Here is a 21,181-nt window from a genome sequence, read left to right on the forward strand (position 1 = left end):
ACACATTGCAATAGTTTTCCCAGTCAATTAAACCAAATTTCAATGCAAAAAAGTATGTACAAAATTTGTTAACAAAAGAATCGGCAAACAAGAGGCCCAATGATCGCTCACCAGAGCAACACTGGCTTTACATGAATATTGGCGTTGAAAGGATATTGTGCCATGTGGCCCCTCGGTTGATTAACCAAAAATGAATATCCAAATGTTCACCTATTTTTGCATATACTTAATTTTTGACATATTACCTTTATGGAATACCATTTTTACTGAAAATAAGATCATATGCAATATAAATAACTAAATTTTCAGTTGGTGCTCACGGTTAACTTCCAGTTCCCTTCATTTTAGCCCCCCCCCCCCATGACTTTATAAAACGATTAAAATACACGAGAGCATATAGGTACATTTTCTCCCTCCATTACTTACTAGTTATTGTATTTTTTTAAAAATCCTATATGTGAAAAAAGAAAAGTGTACTTCAATGCACCAGAATGAATGCGCTCGATTCCTCAAATTAAAAACATTGAAAAATTTAATTGGCCTTCTCCATTATAGACAATTGTCATTTACCAGACATGAATTCATTTCGTATGACGTTTTATATCCTTACTCACTTGATTGAAGAATAAACCTAACTGAAAAATGTTGTCACATATGTTATAGAGGTATAATTCAAATTAATGTATTGGCAGGCATGTCGCTCTACTGTACCAAGGCCCATCCATTATTTTCATCTTTATTAAAAAGCAACAAATGTGTACAAACAAAGATGATTTTCCGTTGCAATTTTTTTTTAAGAACACCGATAATGCTTTTATCCTCATAAGAATAATGTGTCAGGACTATGGAAACTGTTTAAAAGGCGTCGTTTTCATTTACTTGTGTTCGAAAAACTATCAAAAATTTGTGTAGATTTTATGCAATTCATCGTTGAAGAAGGGACACCAGAAAGTAGTTACAGCATATCATCCTTTTAGCAAGACATTTCTATTTATCAACCAAAATTTCAGCGTCAATCGTAGAATTATAAGCAAGATACATAGCTTGGTTTGAGTCATGTTTTGTTCACATAAGTTTATTACATTCAACTTAAGAATTTTAAACTTGGTATTTCCTATTCAGCATAGCTGCAATTAAAATACAAACAAACTAAAGCATGATATCAGCTTTGTGTACAAACATAAACTAGCAAAATTAATCTCCGTTTAGACTGAATAGACTACAGAAAATACTGACAGCTAGCCTAAAACACATTGCAGTAATCAACTATTACGCAAAGACCATACCGTATTACTGTCATTAGAATTTGTATTTTAGTTGTAAATGTATCGTACCTGTTAACGTATCTTATTTTCGGCAAGTAACAGTCAGCTGTCTTATTTACCGATGTCTATATTTGATTGATACATAAAAATTACAAAATACAGGCGATAGTTCCCCTAAGTTACAAACCGTAATTCATGAAAACGAAACGGAAATCAAAACAAGCTAAAACCACCGTCAAAGGTGTCAACGCATTGGAATATTTAATCTCAATTTACTTCACAAAATCGGCATTTATGTATCTTGCATGTTTCAAAGATTCCTATCGCACGCAAACTGTTCCACAACAACCAAATTCATCTTTGTCAGATTAACCCATTTCTCATACGTTCAAAATGGCCGCTTCAAAGAGGCTTTTGAGATATGGAATACCGAACCCGAAGTAGCCCACTCCTTCCAAATATTTTTTTCGTAATAACTCAAATTCGGAAAAAGATTGGCCCTTAAATTTTGCATTTTATATTTTCCTTTCCATAGGGATTATTTATTTTAAATTGCGTTGAATTTGACTAAGTAGTTCTTTAGAAGAAGATTTTTAAAAATGCACCCCCCTTTTTCTACAGTTTCAAGGTTTTCTCCGCTTTGAATAAAGATCGGTCTTTCATTTCTGCAATTTATGTTTGCCTTGCCATAAGGATGCTTTGTGCTAAATTTGGTTGAAATTGGCCTAGCAGGTTTAGAGAAGAAGATCAAAATGTAAAAAGTTTACAGACGGACATACAGACGGACGGACGGACAGACGACGGACAAAATACGATCAGAATAGCTCACTTGAGCTTTCAGCTCAGGTGGGCTAAAAAAGGTTACGCGTTATTTCGCCTCATATGAAAATTCACCCTGAAGCCAATGCAAGACGGGTACGGTTGTGTTACGACTTTGACATCGCTTTAAATAAAGGTCGTAATGTTCAGGCAAGTTGCAAATAAACCTATGTATGTTTTTCTTCGCTAATATTTCAGAAGTTTGCTTTGTTTAAAATTGATGCATAGCATGCGAGTTTAATAATCCCAATCATTCGGGGGACGAAACCAAACGGTTTTCTTTTCTAAACATCCCATGATGCATTTTGGTTTTTTTTTCGTTTGCCCGAAAGGGAATTATTTTTATTTACTTTGAATTTTTTAACTTTGAAAGGAGACCGATTCTGCTGGTGTAAATAGGAGAGAGTCCATAACTTTCAAAGATATATGGTTTGTATGGAAAATTATTTGATACTGTAATTACAGAAAAAAATCGGACCATGGAACTTTAAACTAAATAGGAAATGGCGTAGTCCTGCAAGGACGAAATGATGAACAATCCAATATTACAATGCAATATCAGTTATATTATGACTTTAATACTATCTTTGGTTACAATTTCAATCAACTACAATTGAAACTATTATATTAACCGTATACTAGTACATTTACGATGATAGAATGGAAAATTTTGTTTGCTAAAAACTACTTCAAAGTAACTTCTGAGATTTTAAAATCAACTATAATAAAAACTTTTGATTCGAAGGACATCGGGTCTGGAAAACTTTGTCAATCTCAAAGAGTTGTTTAATAAGAGTAACTTATCAAGAGGAACATTTCTAACATACACGGTAATAGGGTACAAAAGTTCTCCTCTATGGAATATAATTAGGCTTTTATAAACGAGGAATTGTTTTTTTTTTTTTGTTTTTTTACAAGAGATCGGTTTAGCAATTAAAATGGCATGAGTACATACATGTCAGATATCACATCACACGGTTCTCTTTTCTACTTCAAACTGGACACTGGAAAACAACCTTCTCTGTAGCCATATCAGTGGCTATCAAAGTCACGTTGCCTTCAAGAACTATCGCGAGAGTTCCATTTTCGGTCTCGTTCGTTAGCACTCCAAGCATTTCATCCTGAATGTCTTCAAATCCTTGCTCTGTTTCAGACTCGCCGGCTTCTATAACAAATTCTACTTCAATTTTCATTTCGCTGATCTTTTTCTCGTCACTGCGCCACATATTACCTACAAACCATGTACCAAGCAAAAAAAAAGTTAATATAGCTTTTTATTTAAACATTTAGCTATACACTGTATAATATAACCTTTGATATAAGTAAATTTCGACCTTTTAATATTGAAAAAACCCAAATAACGTTTTAAGACATATTAAAATATAATCATTGTTACAAAGAGAATGAAATTTACACCCTTTTTTCGCAGTCGAAAAAGTCTTATTAACAATTGTAACAAGTATTTTAATAAAAATGTAAATAAAATACAAATCTTAACAACGTTTCTAACAAATCAAAAATAAGCCTTTTCTGCGTTTCTAAGATCGTAGTGAGACCGCCATATATGTAGCGTATTATATCAAATATAAAATGTATGTACAGATATTTCAACTTATTTATAATACCAGTTGTTACATCAGCATATAACATTACCTTGTCATTTCCCATTTTACATTGGCTTTTGTATTTCTTACAAACATCTTTGAAATTGTAATTTGACAGGGAGTCGATATAATTTATTTGAATTTGTTCTTGAACTTTTGGATACTTACAATTTCCATCAAAATAAAATGTAGATGACATTTTGAATGCCGCATTGTTGACTCCGTTTGTTTCTACAATTAATTTCAAAATGAGTGAGAGAGAGAGAGAGAGAGAGGGGTAATAACAGAGGAAGAGAAAATGACAGTAATGTGTCTATAATCTTAGGAAAAAAACAAAAGTTACAACGCAAAATGTCCATCACTAAAAAGAACACTCGTGGAAATGAAATCATCACAAAGTACTTATAAACTTAAGATAAAATGCGCATTTCATGTAAGAGTTGTAACCTTTTGGAAGTGTTTTTTCTACAAGAGATCGGTTTACCAATTAAAATAGCATGAGTACATACATGTCAGATATCACATCACACGGTTCTCTTTTCTACTTCAAACTGGACACTGGAAAACAACCTTCTCTGCAGCCATATCAGTGGCTATCAAAGTCACGTTACCGTCAAGAACTATCGCGAGAGTTCCATTTTCGGTTTCGTTCGTTAGAACTCCAAGCATTTCATCCTGAATGTCTTCAAATCCTTGCTCTGTTTCAGACTCGCCGGCTTCTATAACAAATTCTACTTCAATTTTCATTTCGGCTGATCTTTTTCTAGTCACTGCGCCACATATTACCTACAAACCATGTACCAAGCAAAAAAAAGTTAATATAGCTTTTTATTTAAACATTTAGCTATACATTGTAGAAATAATATAACCTTTGATATAAGTAAATTTCGACCTTTTAATATCGAAAAAACCCAAATAACGTTTTAAGACATATTACAATATAATCATTGTTACAAAGAGAATGAAATTTACACCCTTTTTACAACTGTAACAAGTATTTTAATCAAAAAGTAAATAATACAAATCTTAACAACGTTTCTAACAAATCAAAAATAAGCTTTTTCTTCGTTTCTAAGATCGTAGTGAGACCGCCATATATACAACGTATAATATCAAAAATAAAATGTAAGTACAGATATATCAACAAATTTTAATACCAGTTGTTACATCAAGTATAACATTACCTTGACATTTCTCATTTTACATTGGCTTTTGTATTTCTTACAAGCATCTTTGAAATTGAAATTTGACAGGGAGTCGATAAAATCCATTTGAATTTGTTCTTGAACTTTTGAATCCATACAATTTCCATTAAAATAAAATGTAGATGACATCTTGAATACCGCATTGTTGACTCCGTATGTTTCTACAATTAATTTCAAAATGAGAGAGAGAGAGAGAGAGAGAGAGAGAGAGAGAGAGAGAGAGAGAGAGAGATAATAACAGAGGAAGAGAAAATGACTGTAATGTGTCTATAATCTTAGGAAAAAAACAAAAGTTACAACGCAAAAGGTCCATCACTAAAAAAGACCACTCGTGGAAATGAAATCATCACAAACAAAGTACTCATAAACTTAAGATAAAATGCGCATTTCATGTAAGAGTTGTACCTTTTGAAAAATATAAATATTTAATTTCACTTTCAAGTATCTAATCAGGAAGCATTATACTTATACTTTTTAAGGTTAAAACCTACTTGAGCATTATGGAATAGGGAGAGCCATTTCTGGCTCCCATTTTCCACTGTCTCCACAAACCAGCATTTCATAGAACGGGTAGCCAGGCTTGAAGTCGTGGTCTTTGCGACACTGGACCTGACAAAATGTCCCATCTAACCAGGTATCGGAGGCTACGGCGCCAGTTGTTGGTGGATCCGGGTCGTTGACACGTCTATGAACTACTATATATTAAAACAATTCCTAATATGAAAAGAGGATGCTATTTTTTGTTGTTGTTGTTTTAAATGAAATAAATCATTAGTCAATTTAGTGTAAATGTATATTTTAGAATATATTTTTTTTACCAGTTTATTAAACTTTATAGACCCCAGATAATATTTTTGATTTTAATAGACCATTCGACAATTATGAAGAGTGTAAATATAAGGCTTGTTTTATTTTAAATAAAAAAAAATTATTCTTAGAAAAACCCCGACATTTTATTTACAGTTCCAGAAGGAATAATCGTTAATTTTCTGCTATTATTTGAATATCAGAATAGAATTAAAATTTGTAAACCTTAATGCATACTATCTAAACGACAGCTCTTATCATTTCCTTAGATATTATGTGGCTATTCATTAAAGGGGTATGGTCACGATTTTCGTCAAATTCTATTTTTCTATTTTTATTTACAATGCTTTAGAAATGCATTTCTAATAATCAAATGAAATTTGAGAGTCAGTCTGTAAGTTTTAAGCAAGATACAGAGCTCACAAATCTGTGTCATGTAAACAAGGCTCGTGTCCTGTTTTTGTTTTCATAGGTTCAGTTTACCAATTAAAAACCTTTTTCAAGCTAATTTTTCTATATTCTTATTCATTTTAAGCATAGCTAAACAGTTTCTAACGTTTATCACATTCATTTTAGGTCTAAATTTGAAATTTTCACTTCAACATTCAAAATGTAAACAAAAGCTTTGTTTACATGTCAAAGAATTGTAAGCTCTATAACTCGCTTATAACTCAACAAATAACACTCAAATTTTGTTTGCCTATTAAGAATGCCACACTGAAGCATTGTAATTATTCCAATCGGAAAAATAATTTTTGACCAAAATCGTGACCAGTGCCTCTTTAAATCATAAGATGAGTTCTGTAAATTACGTTTTTATAGGAATAATAAACGTTAGTCTTCTGCTACTTTTTGACTCCCTGGATGAAATTTTAATTTTTAAAACCGTATTTCCCATCTACAGGACAACTCATATATTAACCCAAGATATGACGTACAGCTACTTATAGGTTGTAAGATAAGTTCTAGAACCATACTTTTTTTGCCAAAAAAAAAACCCACAAAAAAACCGTCATACTTTGTTGCACACCGACCCTAGTGATAATAAATTCTGAAACCTGAACACACATCAAAATGACACCCTAAATCATATTCTGGTAGATCATTTGGCTACTGCAAAAATGTTCACGGTTTTGAAACGATACTTTTTGAAATACATGTAAAAAAAAAAGTCATTATTTACCCACTTAATGACCTTTAGGTCAAAATTGTTTCTGATACTGTTTGTGCATCTATAGGACACCCATAAACATATTTCAAGAGATGAATTGTCTATTGTTGAAAATGTAATAGGATTTTTAGGAACCAGGTTTTTGTGGAAAAACGTCATTTCTTACCAATTATTTGACACCTAAGACTACGAGAGAATCCTTTTTACAAAACCACACCCCAAACCAAACTCCAAGAGTTTTTAGTTTTCAGGTTTATAAGATGTAGTTTGAGAAAGTAAAAATAACAGACGGACGGATGGACCGGGTAACAACAATATACCAGAACTTTCTTTAGAAAGTGGGGTATAATGAATTAAACTTTTATAGTTTACGGTATTCAGTTGGAAATTTCGGGCATTAATCTTTTTGACAGCACCTTTATAAGAACTGTCAAATTAAGGCGTTGCTTTTCCTTTTATTTATTTTTTAAAACTTAAAATAACCATATGTCTGTCTTGATTATGAGATATCTACCTTTACAGTCAGGAAAATGCCCCCTCCATTTTCCGTTGGCTTGACATAACATGACCCCACTTTCTCCCGGTGGCTTGTCAAATCCGACAGGACATATACGGTAGCACAGACTTCCATATTGAAATCCTTTTGTGCATTTGTGTTTCCAATTTCCCGGATGAATTGAGGGACACAGCGAGGCTGCAACACAAACATAAATTAACAGACATGGTAAAGATTAATATGTTTAAAATTTTGATATGGTCGATTCACCACTAACGCACTTAATAAAAAAAGTGCATTATTATCTTAATATTATACCTTTACATATAGGAAGTGCTCTGCTCCATTTTCCATATTTATCACAATAGATTTGTCTAGGTCCATCCAGAGAGTAGCCGGGATAACAATTAAATTCACAAGTTGTTCCATATCTCAGATCAAGATGGTTGCACAGCAGAAGCCGGTTAGGACTAAGATTAATTTTTTGGCATGTGGTAACTATATTAACGCAATAAAAAAAATCGACGATGAATTGGGTGATATAAGAAAAATATAAATATTGCCAACTAAACAAACTTATCCATAAACAAATTGATTTTACAAAAAGTCCAGATAAATAGATACTAGTAGATAGATAGATAGATAGATAGATAGATAGATAGATAGATTTTACCCAAAACAGTGATGTCGAAAGAGCAACTGTCGGCCATTCCATCTGAAACAGTGGAGGAATAAGTGACCGTTGTCTTTCCAACAAAGGTATCTTCAGGGTAATAGGTAGCGGTTACTCTATACAAACAATTCAAAAGATATATATAATTTTCTACACGTATGGAACAAATATATAATTGTTTAATGACCTTTAACATCTTTAACATATATTTTTTACTTGTAATGATGTAGAGTCCAATATACCTTTGTACTTTTTTCCCTTTTGTCTGCTTGCTCTTCAATATTCCTCGGACAATTTTTTAGCTTTGCTTTAGGAACTAGCAGCAATGAAAAAGAATTAAGTTATTATCATTGCCATATTTGAATTTTTTTCAATTCTAAATTTAACAAAGGCATGATTAACGCTCAGTCACACCTTACAGGCTAACTTTTATGGACGTCTGTTCTATCCCATAGAAACTGCACGATGTATATTAATTTATATGTAGTTTTTTTTCAACATTTGACAGAGTTGATGTTGTTCGTTGGATTCGAGCCACAAATAGACATCTACCGGTACTGAGGAAGGGTGAATCAGACTTGCTCCGAAGTGACTCAACTGTCAGACAACCGCTTGAAAACCGTTTCATAAATGTTCATGTATAATAATATAATGTATTAGTTTTAACTTATATCCGTCATTTGACCGTAAATTTAACTAAACGTTTCATGTAAACAAAGAGTTTGCATTTGTGTGTATGCTTTAAGGCTTTAACTTGATCGCAAGAACGTGCAAAAACTACACTCCGACTTTTATGAACAGGAAACCAACCAACATGTTTATTTTTTTCCGTTAGTTTTTTTTCGTCCGTCAAATCATCCGGTAAGGTGTGACTGGTACAATAATTATAAAAGGGTTTGAAATTTTGTCTTATTAATCCATTATAAATTCGTTGTACCAATTTTACGGTGAATTTCGCCGAGTGGTTCTTGTGAGGAGAGTTTACAGACAGACGGACGGACAAGCAGACACATGAACAAATGAGAAAGACTCCCTTATTGTTATTAACTTACCTGAACCTTCGGTTCAGGTAAGTTAATAACATTTAAGATACGCAGAGCTCACAATGATTTGTGCTGTTGAAAAGGCCCTTGCCATTTTTTTTGTTAATGACTGAATTACTATTAACATAACTTCATTCACAAAACGAAATATCAAACACAGGAGAAATTAATTGTGTTAATAAATGACTAGCAAATATAAATAGTTAATTTGAAACTATTTTTAAAATGTTGTCTCCGTTGATTACAATCTGGCATTTTTATTTTTTTACGAACAAATCACCCATCAAAAAAGTGTTACATGTATTTTTCTCTTTAATATGATCATTTAGCGAATTTTATACATTGTTATTAAAATGATAAACTTACATGTACCAGTAGGCGGCCCCTTTTTAAAAAGGTCATTCTGAAACGAAAGCTTCTAGAGTCAACAACATGTAAATGAAAGGCAAATCATTTGTACATGTGAGATGTATGATGTACATTTCTTACCGCTGGAGATCCATCTAGAACACCGAACAGATAAAATAAATAGATCAATGGTCTATATGGAATCATTTTGTCGGAAATTTACAACTACAGACGACTTGAGAAAATTTCGAGTATTTATGCTGATCTACAGTGCAGCGACTGGACTAAACTATGTTTTGTCAAGTGGCTCTCTTTAGATTTTCATATATAAAACAATATGTTAATACAAGTGTGAATTCACTCTGTTACTCATTATTATTTTCAGCGGTGAGTATTTTTTTTCTCTTTCATGCTTGCATGAAGCAAGTTTGATTGCATTTTTTGAAGAAAAAAAATAATTGTATAGGAAAATGTTTGTGAAACATTCGTAAACTATAATGTACATGTATAAATGATAATTATATTTTGTCGAATAGTATACCGTTTAATAACTAAACATCAAAATAAAAACAAGTTTGTTCAATTTGAGAAATTAAATACATGTATTCATGTAAATATAGATACTGTAAAATATTTTTTTAAATACTGTGTGGGTGAATAATGTGAAGTTTAATCATAGCAAAAAAAGGGGTTTGCATTAGAAAGTTACAAAGTGATATGAACTTAAGTGAAAATGTTGCCCCCCTTGTAGAGTTGTTAAAACTGTATGATCCACTTTGATACTTTTTAAAAAAAATTCTATCTAGAGAATACATTGTTTAATTACTTTTATCTTTTATTCTAATGACGTTTTCAACTTGCAGCCATGTTTTGCCCGTTTTTACAACATATTTGTTATGGAGCATGGCTATTTTTTGCAAATTAAATCAAACAAATAAAGCTCTAAAAGACATATCTTTTTTTTTTTTAGAAAAATTATCGTCTAAAGCCCTTGTCCAAACTCAGCATTGCTCTTTCTTTACTACCCGGTGGCCTTTTTGGGGAGGATCGTATATTGGCCTTGGTTTGTGATGACAAAATGTTTTTTTTTTTAACCTAAAATTGCTAATACAATCACCACGACCTTAAAATCAGGTAGATCCGGACATTACAAATAAAACTCCTACGATGAAGCTACAATCATTTTCGAATTAACTATGGTACGGTATCTCTGAAGTATCTCACTTATTATCGAGTTTACTTTTTGCCGAAATTCTGTATGTATGTATATTGTTGGTATCTACAGTGAAGGGATATATATATATATTTGTTATATTCAGTAGTATATTCTCACTATATAACTCTATATAGACAATCGTCAATAACTCTAATATTAGATCGTCCGAAAAAATATTGACCGGTCAATATTTTTTTGATATTGACCGGCTAGGAATAATATCTAGAGAACATTTCCTCTATTTCAAATAATCGCCTCTGATTTGTTGATTCGTAAACGATGACGTAAATAACTCTTCGCGACTCCAAAACAAGGTGACGTCATAATAGCCAGTCAGTCAAGGCAAGTAAACAACGGAAGTGCAATGCGACGGTTTGCTATCATAACGGATATAAGGATTTGCGAATTACTGTGAATTAAAATCAGGTAGAACATCTGTATTTCAATTCTTACGGTCGGCTGAATATCACCAGTGGCCGTTTGATGCTGAGGATATTTTGGAAATGAACTTTGCACAAAATTGAATTCGTGAATTCTTTGTTGAGCTGAGAAAATTACGGCGATCTGTTTTCAATTACTTTCTTAAATTTTGGTTTGTTTCTTCATATAACAAAACAAATGTTGACTGTGTTTTCGGGCAACATTGATTATATTAGCCCCCTTGGGACGAAAATATTGTCCCCGCTTCGCGTCGGGCAATATTACGTCCCTCGGGGGCTAATATAATCAATGTTGCCCTCAACCCCAGTCAATATTTGTATAATATATAATTTCCCAATGCAACAAAAAAAAATCGGCACAGTTTTAAATAATTTAAAAATAATAAATATCCAGAATAAAATCACAAAATGATCCTATTTACTGCAAACGTTTTCGCCATTCCTGGCTCTTCAGGCAGTTGTGTACAAATGACTTATATGTAACGTAGTAACGTCAATAAGCAAAAGTTCATTGTGACGTCATACTAACGTTAAAGTAGCGGAAAGTCACAGAGCAAAACGGCGCCAAAAATAATAATAGCAAATATTACAAATGATTCAATTATATCACATGCATATAATAAATTTGTCACTGAATGCGAATAAGTTTTGGTTTAAATAATTTAATAAAGTGGTCTTCCTTGGCTAAGCGCAGTATTTCATTTTCATTTGGAAGTTTATAAAATGGGAATAATTTAAATTCTCCCTGGCTGCTTTCAGCAAAATGCTCACAACATGGACTATTACGAACACTCGAGTCTTTAATCTGTTGGTTGTGGACACGAACACGCGCGTTTAGTTTCCCCGTCTGTCCAATATAAAATTTTTTGCATGTTGGGCAAATAGCACAATAAATAACATTTTCCGATTTACAATTCATCCAAGAAATGGCACGAATTTCCATCCCAGATTTTAGTAGAATTATATTTCCTTTTTCTATGTAGGTACATGTACCACATCTCGGGTCGCCGCATTTGTTCACGGATGGAACTTCCTCCCGCATTGTAAATCGGGTCTTGGTCAATATGTGTTTAAGATTCGGTGCTTTACGTCGGCTACTGATTATGTCCTCGGATTGTAAAAAGTTCTTCATATTTTCTGACTGTTCTAAAATAGGGTAAAGTCGTTTTACGTCTGTTAGAATATTTCTGTTCCTTGGATTGTGGGTCACAACAAAAGCAAGTTTCCCGTCGTTGTTCCGAGTATTAGAAGACCGGCACGAGGATTACGTAGAACATGTAATGGAATTTGTGTTGCTCTTTTTATTCCAGCGTTGATTAAATTTTTCGGGTATCTTTGTCGTTGCAGAAATACTTTTAATTCCTCTAGACGTTTAGATCGCAAGGTTTTGTCTGATATATATATATATATATATATATATATATATATATATATATATATATATATATATATATATATATATATATATATATATATATATATATATATATATATTTATATATATATATACATACATACCTATGTGTGATGTTGCTACGTTTAACGCCCTAGACCAGCATTAAGTATACATGTATGTAAAAGATATAATATATAATACCTTATATACTATGGCATTAATTTTTATGCTTACAGGTAAAATAAAAGTTCCATGGCGTTTACAAATTTACTACTCCTTATCGCAGTCATATTGTGTTTTTTGCATGATGTTCATTCAGGTAAGTTTAGAGGAAAATTTATCATAGTTTGAAAATAAATGTTGGCATCATGTGATTCTAGACATTTTCTTATAATGTTTTTAGATTGCGGAGGTACCAAAGCCGATATCGTTTTTATATTGGATTCAAGTGGAAGTGTTGGAAAAGGAAATTTTGAGAAAACAAAGGAGTTCTTTAAAACGATGGTCGGTGGATTTCAGATCGGTCCAAATAACGTGAGAATGGCATCAGTGACATTTAGCACTAGAGTTCGCGACACGTTTCAATTTAGTGAATACAACTCTGTAGAAAGTCTAAGAAATAGAGTTTTAAACATTCCATATAAAAGTGGTGGAACCAATACGCAGCTTGCACTTCAATATGCCCGGGAAACAAGCTTTAGCTATGCTAGGTCAGGTGTATCCAAAATTGCCGTTGTAATAACTGATGGACGATCAAATAACGGACCTAAAACTTTGGACGAAGCCGAAAAATTACGCAATAGCGGCGTCATAATTTTCTCCGTAGGTGTTGGTTCTGGTGTGGATAGAACTGAACTTGAAGGGATGGCTTCTAAGTCTACTTACGTGTTTGATGTAGCAACGTTTAACGCTCTGGAGTCTATTAGAGAACGACTTACTAAAACAGCTTGTGAAGGTAGGTCTTTTGATTCCATATAGTACTGACAATTTAATCTTAACATACCTACTGTTATATACGTAACTCTGATGTGAAAGATATTTGTGAATTTTCTAATAATTAATCACCATCTTGTTCAAAACAACACTTATGGCGCTTTCCATTAACGTTGCTTCGCCGGCGACGTTATCGGGAAACGGTGACGTTAATGGAACGGTTGGCAACGTCACAATGCTCCAACGAGGATGATTGCAGCTTAAAACTGATACTTATCTCAAAATTTGGTCCAGACATTTTGGCTATTTGTAGTTTTAATGTTTTTCTATGTAATATGACAAACCTTAGTTCGAGAAATTCTGTTTTGTAAAAAATGCTAACCTATACGCCATTTTGTTTCCTAATCGGCAATGATGATACGCGTTGCCAAAATTGCTCGCCGGCGACGCGCGTTCCAGCTTTCGGCGACGAAGGCAACACCGGCAAATCCAGCGATGCCGGTTAAATGGAAAGCACCCTAGATAAAATTTAATCGTTATTTACAAAAGTAAAGTAAACTTTCCTTCCAATTTTTGGAACACTTTTGTTCCTATAAAAGGGACTATTTCAAGATTACAGAATCTGGATGTTTACCCACTATTTTCACATGAATGGATTAATTGTACGTGTGGGATAGTAAGGCCTAAAAAGTGGTGTGTTTAAGGTAACCCGACCTAACCTACAAAAATGCCCCGATCGTACCATTTTTAGATGTCTGTTTTTATCTGATTGTGAATTTTATATTATTTCTATTTAAAAATCCGTTTTTAAATACGACACAAACAAACATTCTCAGGATTCATGCAGAAAAAAAAATGATAAAATAAAAAAAAAATCACTACCTATCTAACCTAATTTTTCATCAGTGTTACCTTAAACACACAATTTTTATAGACCAAACTAAAAAAGCGGTTACTATTGTCCACTTTCCAACTTATATGTCACGTGAGCCAGTCAATTATTGTTACATCCATGACTCCCTCATTCCCTAGGGGGCGTCAGATTTTCGGTAGAAAAATATTTATTCCAGTTCTTATATCCGTTTTTTTTTTTTTACGTGTAGTAGACATCAAAAGTTAAAAAAAAATTAAGATTCTTTTTGTACTCTTCGCTAGTGGTGATTTCATGTGGTGATCCTGGGAAACCAACCAATGGTGTCCGTATCGGGGAAAATTTCTCAAAAGGAAAGTCGGTAACCTACAGTTGTGATAAGGACTACCAACTTCATGGATCGAGCACGAGGACATGTCAGGAGAATTCTGTCTGGTCCGGAAGTCTTCCTAAATGTATATGTAAGTGTTAACGTTTTTGTATACATCTTTGTACCATGGAAAAAACTAGACAGCTCTCTTCCTATAAAGATACTGATAGATGTATAACTTTTTTGAAAAAATGAAATTTAGGAAAAAATAACTTGGGGTCAGGATATATTAATATCGAGTTTGACCAGAAAATCACCAACCCATGTTCAAGAAGTTATGTAAATTGTACGCTTAAAGATTTTTAATTCACGCTTCAGTTGTCAACGCATGTGGAAGTAATCCATGTCATCATAACGGCACATGTTTGAATGGTGCCACCTACTCGTGCCAATGTAAAACTGGATATAGTGGAGTAAATTGTGAAAACGGTATGGACATTTGAGTCACATAATGTATCGTTTAATTTCGCATAATGTATTGTTTAATTTAATTTAATTAATGAAAATGCAATCATTTTGGGTTTAAGCCTGTTTTTGCAGCTTCATGCGTAATAAAACTAATCTTTACTGTATCAGTAAAGCATTTACCTGATTTGAGATAAATACATGTTTATACATATCATACAGTTTCATTATTCACATACATGGCTGAAATATTTCCAAATTCGCGTGCCTGCTGTAGATATCCAGCCACCGGTTGTTCATCGCTGTCCCTCCGACATACAAGAGTTTTCAAGTTTACGATTCCTAAACATTACCTGGACGGGACCTAATTTCACTGATCCCTTTCATCATGATGTTGATGTGACAACGAATTACCCGGAAAATGGATCCACCTTTTTCTGGGGGGACTACACTGCTGTATATACTGCTCTGAAGCCGTTCAATGGTCTCCGAAGTGTATGTACTTTTAACATCAGCGTGCGGCGTAAGTAAATTAATTCATTTCTTATTAATTGTTCTGACTTAAAACCCCCCTAAATTGACATTTTGATAGTTTTATATTGCCAAAGAGAATACATACTTCTTCAAATCAGGTTTATATGCAAATGCAGTGATGCAATATAAGTAGACGTGAAAATCCTATCTTTTTCGCATCTCCTCTTTTCGTTTTCATGTATCATAACGCTCCACCACTTTATCATAAAGCCATTTATTTGTCACGTGGAGCTTTATAATATTTAGTTAATATAGATCCTCTGGAAAGTCTCCTCCTCTACATGTGGAGTAGCCCGTGTCCCAGTCTGACAGTGTATAAAAAGAGGGGGCAGAAAGACAGCTTCAAGATGACTACTGATTTATTAAGATATAACATTTTGATACGATATTTTAACAATAAATATTAATATCAATTACAAGGAAATTTATCAACATTAATATTTATTATAAATATCTCGGAAAATAAAATATTAGTTAAACCCTCTGAATTTTGAGAATGCGTGCAAGTGTTATAATTATCTTACCTTTATAAAAAGAGGTGGCAGAAGGACAGCTTCCAGATTACTGTTGGAGAGCTGTGTCTCCCCCCCCCCCCATTTTATACCCACGGACACTGTGCTAAAACATTCTCTTTCTAATAAGTAAATGCAATCAAGTGCATACTAATGATCTGACGCACAGTGGTCAGTAGTAGCCTTTTATTTATATTTCTGACCTGGCAGGCTATTCTTTGGCAATAGACAATTACACATTTCTCCATGAGCATATATACACATACGCAATCTATATAACACTTTTTTTTTTGTTCTGTACTTTTTTTTTGCATTTGCGTTTTTTGCTGCAGCTACATGTAATATATTTATAAAATCAAATATTGAATTATAAAATATAAAATATGAAATATTCAAGCATCAATTATTATTCTATCAATTTTCTCAGCACATCCGTGCCCGGATCTTAACGTTCCCATAAACGGGGCACTTGTCTGTAACGGTTGGATGACAGAATACACTCGCGTATGCATGGTTTTCTGCAGAAGAGGAACTAAGTTACAAAAAGGTCACGACTTCCGAACTAAATACATTTGTGGTGGGAGTGGAAAGTGGCTGCCATCGAAAACCCTTCCATATTGTGGGGCGCTCAGGGGTAAAATTTTGTGTTTTTTCTAGCCAAATATATCTTCGTCTGTGATAACACTTCGATTAAATTTGAAACGTATAGTGCAATACATTTCATCAATGAAGTAAATTTTACGTGCATAAAAACGACATGTGTATTCCGTTTTGTTCGTATTCAGAGATTGAGTTACTTAAGTGGGTTGTTTTTAAAACAATTTTCTTTGCAGCATATCAAAAACGTCATTCATTAAATACTGTATTTTCCGTAACTTTTAAATGCTTAAAAAAGTTTTTAGATTGAAAAAAAATCTACATTTAATCATTATAACAGAACATGCTGATTTGATTTACACATGAGACATGAAAAAATATTCTATATAAAAGAACTATGTTGAAGTTAAAGCTCATCATCTTACATCATCTTTTTCAGGGCGTGTTCTTACATTAGATGACAGTAAATATTCTTTCCCTCATTGTGATGACGAAGAAAAGGACAAGATGAGGGGAAAATATCTAGCTGTTCTCAAGAAATCTTCCTTAAGAAGACTTTGCAATAGATATGCAGACCTCTGTAAAAAGGAAAACGTTGATGTTCAGTGCTGAGTTTACCAACTGTACTTAAAAATGATTGTAAAAATATACTATTTGCAAGAATATTAACAAGGGTAAGGAAAACGATTACATGTCATAATTATCAGTTTGAGAAAAAAACCCTCTACATGTTTCATAATGGTTTTATCAAATAATATCTATTAATCTATAAGTATTGTATATAAATGTATATGATTTATCAAATACGACTTATTTAATATTATCTATACATGTACATGTATATTGTATGTGTACTCATACAATTTTACTTTTGTTTGAATTGCATTGTTTCGTTCTGTTTACCAATGAAATGTGTTATAAACATTAAGCTTTTATTTAACATGACATATAGAATCAATTGTTTTTTTATTTTTGAAATCTTTCCAGGGTCCGCTGTGTTCTTCACTTTTCAATTTTAATCTTGAAATAATCATAGAATAAAAAGATTAAGGTTCAATAGTTATTAAAAATATTTTGAATGTTGACAGATTTTGAAAATTGCGCATTTGTTACGCATACAAGTGTATGCATTGTAATTTAAGGGCAGGGACTATACATTTACAATATCTACACTTTTTTGAAAAATCAACTGCAATGAATGGAAGAATATGATATAAAATATTCTGCGTATGAAATCAACATAATGTGATTACATAACAAATATTAATTATCTGGTGTTATTTCATTTGAATAGACCAAATCTATGGTCAATCTTTGATATGGCTTTAGATGTGTCATAGAATTAACCAATGTCAACTTATTACTTTTATATTATAATAATATATGTATGTCTATAAACTAAAATACACAAACATTGTGTTTTATTGTATGATCAACATATGATAAACTCATCAATCAGTCATTTATACCAATCACATTAACTCACAAATAAAGGCCCCTGGAAACACAATTATTTTCTCGATGTACATGTATCTACCCATCGTCGGAACCCACGGGTTTTCTATCCGTTACACTGCTTTCAACGCAGTGTAACGGATAGAAAACCCGTGGGTTCCGACGATGGTACCTACCAATAACAATAACAATTTCTTTATTCTCTTAACTGCATAAATTACAGTGTTGAGAAAAATCCAATTAACAAGAATACATCGTTACAATAAATGCGTTGAAGGGTGAAATAAAAGAAAAAAAATATATGGGATAAAAGTAGAATTGACAATGAACCTAGAGAGTTAACTCTTAAAATGTGACACATGAGCTTAGCCTGAATCACTGAACAACACTGAATCAAACCAATTAAAATAATTCTACAGTATGCTGTTCTTGTAAAAAAAACATGACGTTTATGTAACAGTTCATGGGCGATAAAATACCGAAAAATAAAACAACAGAAGGAACCTCAAAGCAAAATAAACTCTAACTGAATTAATATATATTTATTACGATGGGAATTTATGGGGGTTTTGTAACAAAAGGAATTCCAACGATTGTAAGAGTAGTGTTTTATTAGATAAAGAACAAATATCTAAAAAATATACTTGCCAATGCAAAGCGCTATAACTTAAGGTTAATGTTGATTACTTAGAAGATCTTATCTTTTGTGAAACGATTCAGAAAATTCTGACAGACTTAACTTCCGCCACACTTCCGCAACATATATGTTAGTCTATCACGAACATCACTCAGATTGTGCGCTAAAATTCTCCAAACTTCAAGAATCCAACACAAGTGACGAACGAAATATGTTACTGTAGCTGAAATTGGAATAATTTACATTCTTTTAGATGTAGCTTTATTCAGTTATGGGGGACATGGTAGATTTACTCTATTCAGATGAATAAGTGTGAAATTTAAATATGATTCTTCAATTAAATATTGACACTAAAATGCACATTTTAGCAGTTGTCGTACATGTATATTTAACCATTTAATTTTGAATAAAAGATTTTTGTATTTACATCAAATAGGTATGTTTCTCCTTATTTCTTACGGAAATTGATGGTAAATAATACGTGTATGACTAGACAGAAATATACGATATAAAACACGACCTTGCTGTCGGCGTAAAATTATATTCTTCTGTTATCGATGCTTTAAGCTTTAAAATATCAACAATAATTCAAGAAGCTAATGTATAAATACATCGTTCATTGATGCCTTCTTAAAACTGTTGCTGCTTATTTACGTGAATAATTTCTTGATCGATCGAAACTAAAGCTACATTGAGAGCACGCCCTCCACGGACTTGTCAGGACTGGCCCCAGAATTCCAAGTAGATGGTAGAACTTACCATGGCAACCTTCGCATGACTGTATAAAATGAATCAAAGGTATATGTAAATATAAAAAATAAAATACTTTTTGGTGCCTCATTTGGACTATGAAGGTCCATAGAGCTAGAATCGTAGAAGAAAAAAAAACTTAACTCGCTAAACAATTTCATTTATGTGTCTTTATGTAGCACATATATTAGCATTTAGTTAAACAAATTCAAAATACAATGTAAGACATAACGATTGTATTTTATTATGCTACCTAAATTCTTAATTTCTATTGTAGATACTTTACATATATGCAGTTTTATTATACATCTATGTAATTTCTTATGTCAAAATACGAAAAACATGCTACTTGTTTTTCATCTAGACTAAGAACGTTAACCGTGAAAAAGTTTTCATGCTTTGACTTCGTTTAATTCGAGGTCCGATAACTCGAACTATAAACTCTTCAACTCCGATACACAGCAGTGATTTGAGTTACTGGTCTACTTTAATAAAAACTTTAAAATGTGGAAAAAACATGTATTTTAAAGGTTTAAAAATGGGGGGGGGGGGGTAAGAAAGGAGATCATTAGTGTCCACGATACAACCAATTATTGAGAAAAAGGTACATGCATAATTATTCATTTGTCATACATCAACTATTACTGTGGAATCATTAGATTTCGTGGTGGCTCAATTTTCATGGATTTCGTGGGTACCTCTTATCCACGAAATAACATCCTCCACGAATTGATAAATTAGGGTAATAAAGTCATATTTCCTTTTGTAGATATAAAAGAATACACGAAATTACGTCCCTACGAACCTGTAAAATTTAAGCCTCCCACGAAAATTGGCTGCCACGAAATTTAATGATTCCACAGTAATTAACGCTAAATAAATGCCAACAATATGGTTAAATGTTTGGCGATTGTTGGTGCGACATTGCAGAAAATATACATAACCCGCGTTAGCGGGTTATGTAAATTTTTTCTGCAATGATCGTTACCTTCATAACCCGCATGAATCATCAAAGAAAACATTTCATTGTTTCTATTAACATCTTTCTTTTAACTAATCAAAGAATTGATTATGAAAAGTTAGTAAAATTCACTAAATTACTGTTTGTGTACATAAGTACGTTAGCTAAAAGAAACAGCCAAATCGTCTCTTGCGAGACTTTGAGTCTGACATCATCATGTTTATTTCGTGCAGTCCGTGATTTTTCTTAGGTTGCTGTAGGCTTCGAACATCGATTAACAGGGCGTGTAGATTTCAGTCTGGCTGTTTCTATAGAGCTATGAATTAACTATAAGTTTCCGGAAGAAATATAGGAAATACCTGGTAGATGTAAATATATATACATTACATGCAAATTGGTTTTTCATAAATCAAGACACATCGTTTTCGAATATAAATAAAATGTGACTTACTCAGTATTATTCATTGGTCCGATTGGAAGCGTTTCTGCTACATTGCTGTTTACACGGAAGAACTAAGTCGGTGATGTGGAATTAAAAGATATGGGAAACCGAACCCAAGAACTTAAGACAATTCTAGAAGTGTTTTGCCGGTTCAGTTCAATATCAGAAACCGCCTTAGACTCCGAGGAGTTCAAGAAAATGTCGAAATCTGTAAAAAAAAAAAAAGGAATG

The 21,181-nt window shown here is 32.8% G+C and overlaps 2 protein-coding genes and 1 long non-coding RNA gene across 3 annotated transcripts; 1 reads left to right on the forward strand and 2 right to left on the reverse strand.

Annotated features, from left to right (window-relative positions):
• Positions 1-5,391: 5,391 nt before the first annotated feature.
• Positions 5,392-7,860, reverse strand: LOC128191335 (uncharacterized). Its single transcript, XM_052863409.1, has 3 exons — positions 7,686-7,860; positions 7,386-7,565; positions 5,392-5,502 (listed from the first exon to the last, which is right to left on the reverse strand). The coding sequence occupies exons 1-3, from the start codon at positions 7,794-7,796 to the stop codon at positions 5,392-5,394; spliced, it is 402 nt and encodes a 133-aa protein (XP_052719369.1). The 5' UTR covers positions 7,797-7,860.
• A 406-nt stretch (positions 7,861-8,266) lies between these two features.
• On the reverse strand, positions 8,267-9,688 carry LOC128191936 (uncharacterized). Its single transcript, XR_008244482.1, has 3 exons — positions 9,573-9,688; positions 9,450-9,486; positions 8,267-8,356 (listed from the first exon to the last, which is right to left on the reverse strand). It is a non-coding gene; the product is annotated as an uncharacterized LOC128191936 (long non-coding RNA).
• LOC128191933 (sushi, von Willebrand factor type A, EGF and pentraxin domain-containing protein 1-like) lies at positions 9,683-18,243 on the forward strand. The gene is made up of 8 exons (XM_052864307.1): positions 9,683-9,818; positions 12,720-12,802; positions 12,887-13,438; positions 14,572-14,748; positions 14,976-15,086; positions 15,340-15,585; positions 16,536-16,742; positions 17,145-18,243. Exons 2-8 carry the CDS (start codon positions 12,736-12,738, stop codon positions 17,315-17,317), a joined length of 1,533 nt encoding a protein of 510 aa, XP_052720267.1. The 5' UTR covers positions 9,683-9,818; positions 12,720-12,735; the 3' UTR covers positions 17,318-18,243.
• Positions 18,244-21,181: the final 2,938 nt, after the last annotated feature.

The sequence above is a fragment of the Crassostrea angulata genome, chromosome 7 (assembly GCF_025612915.1).
Source record: "Crassostrea angulata isolate pt1a10 chromosome 7, ASM2561291v2, whole genome shotgun sequence".
NCBI lineage: Eukaryota > Metazoa > Mollusca > Bivalvia > Ostreida > Ostreidae > Magallana > Magallana angulata.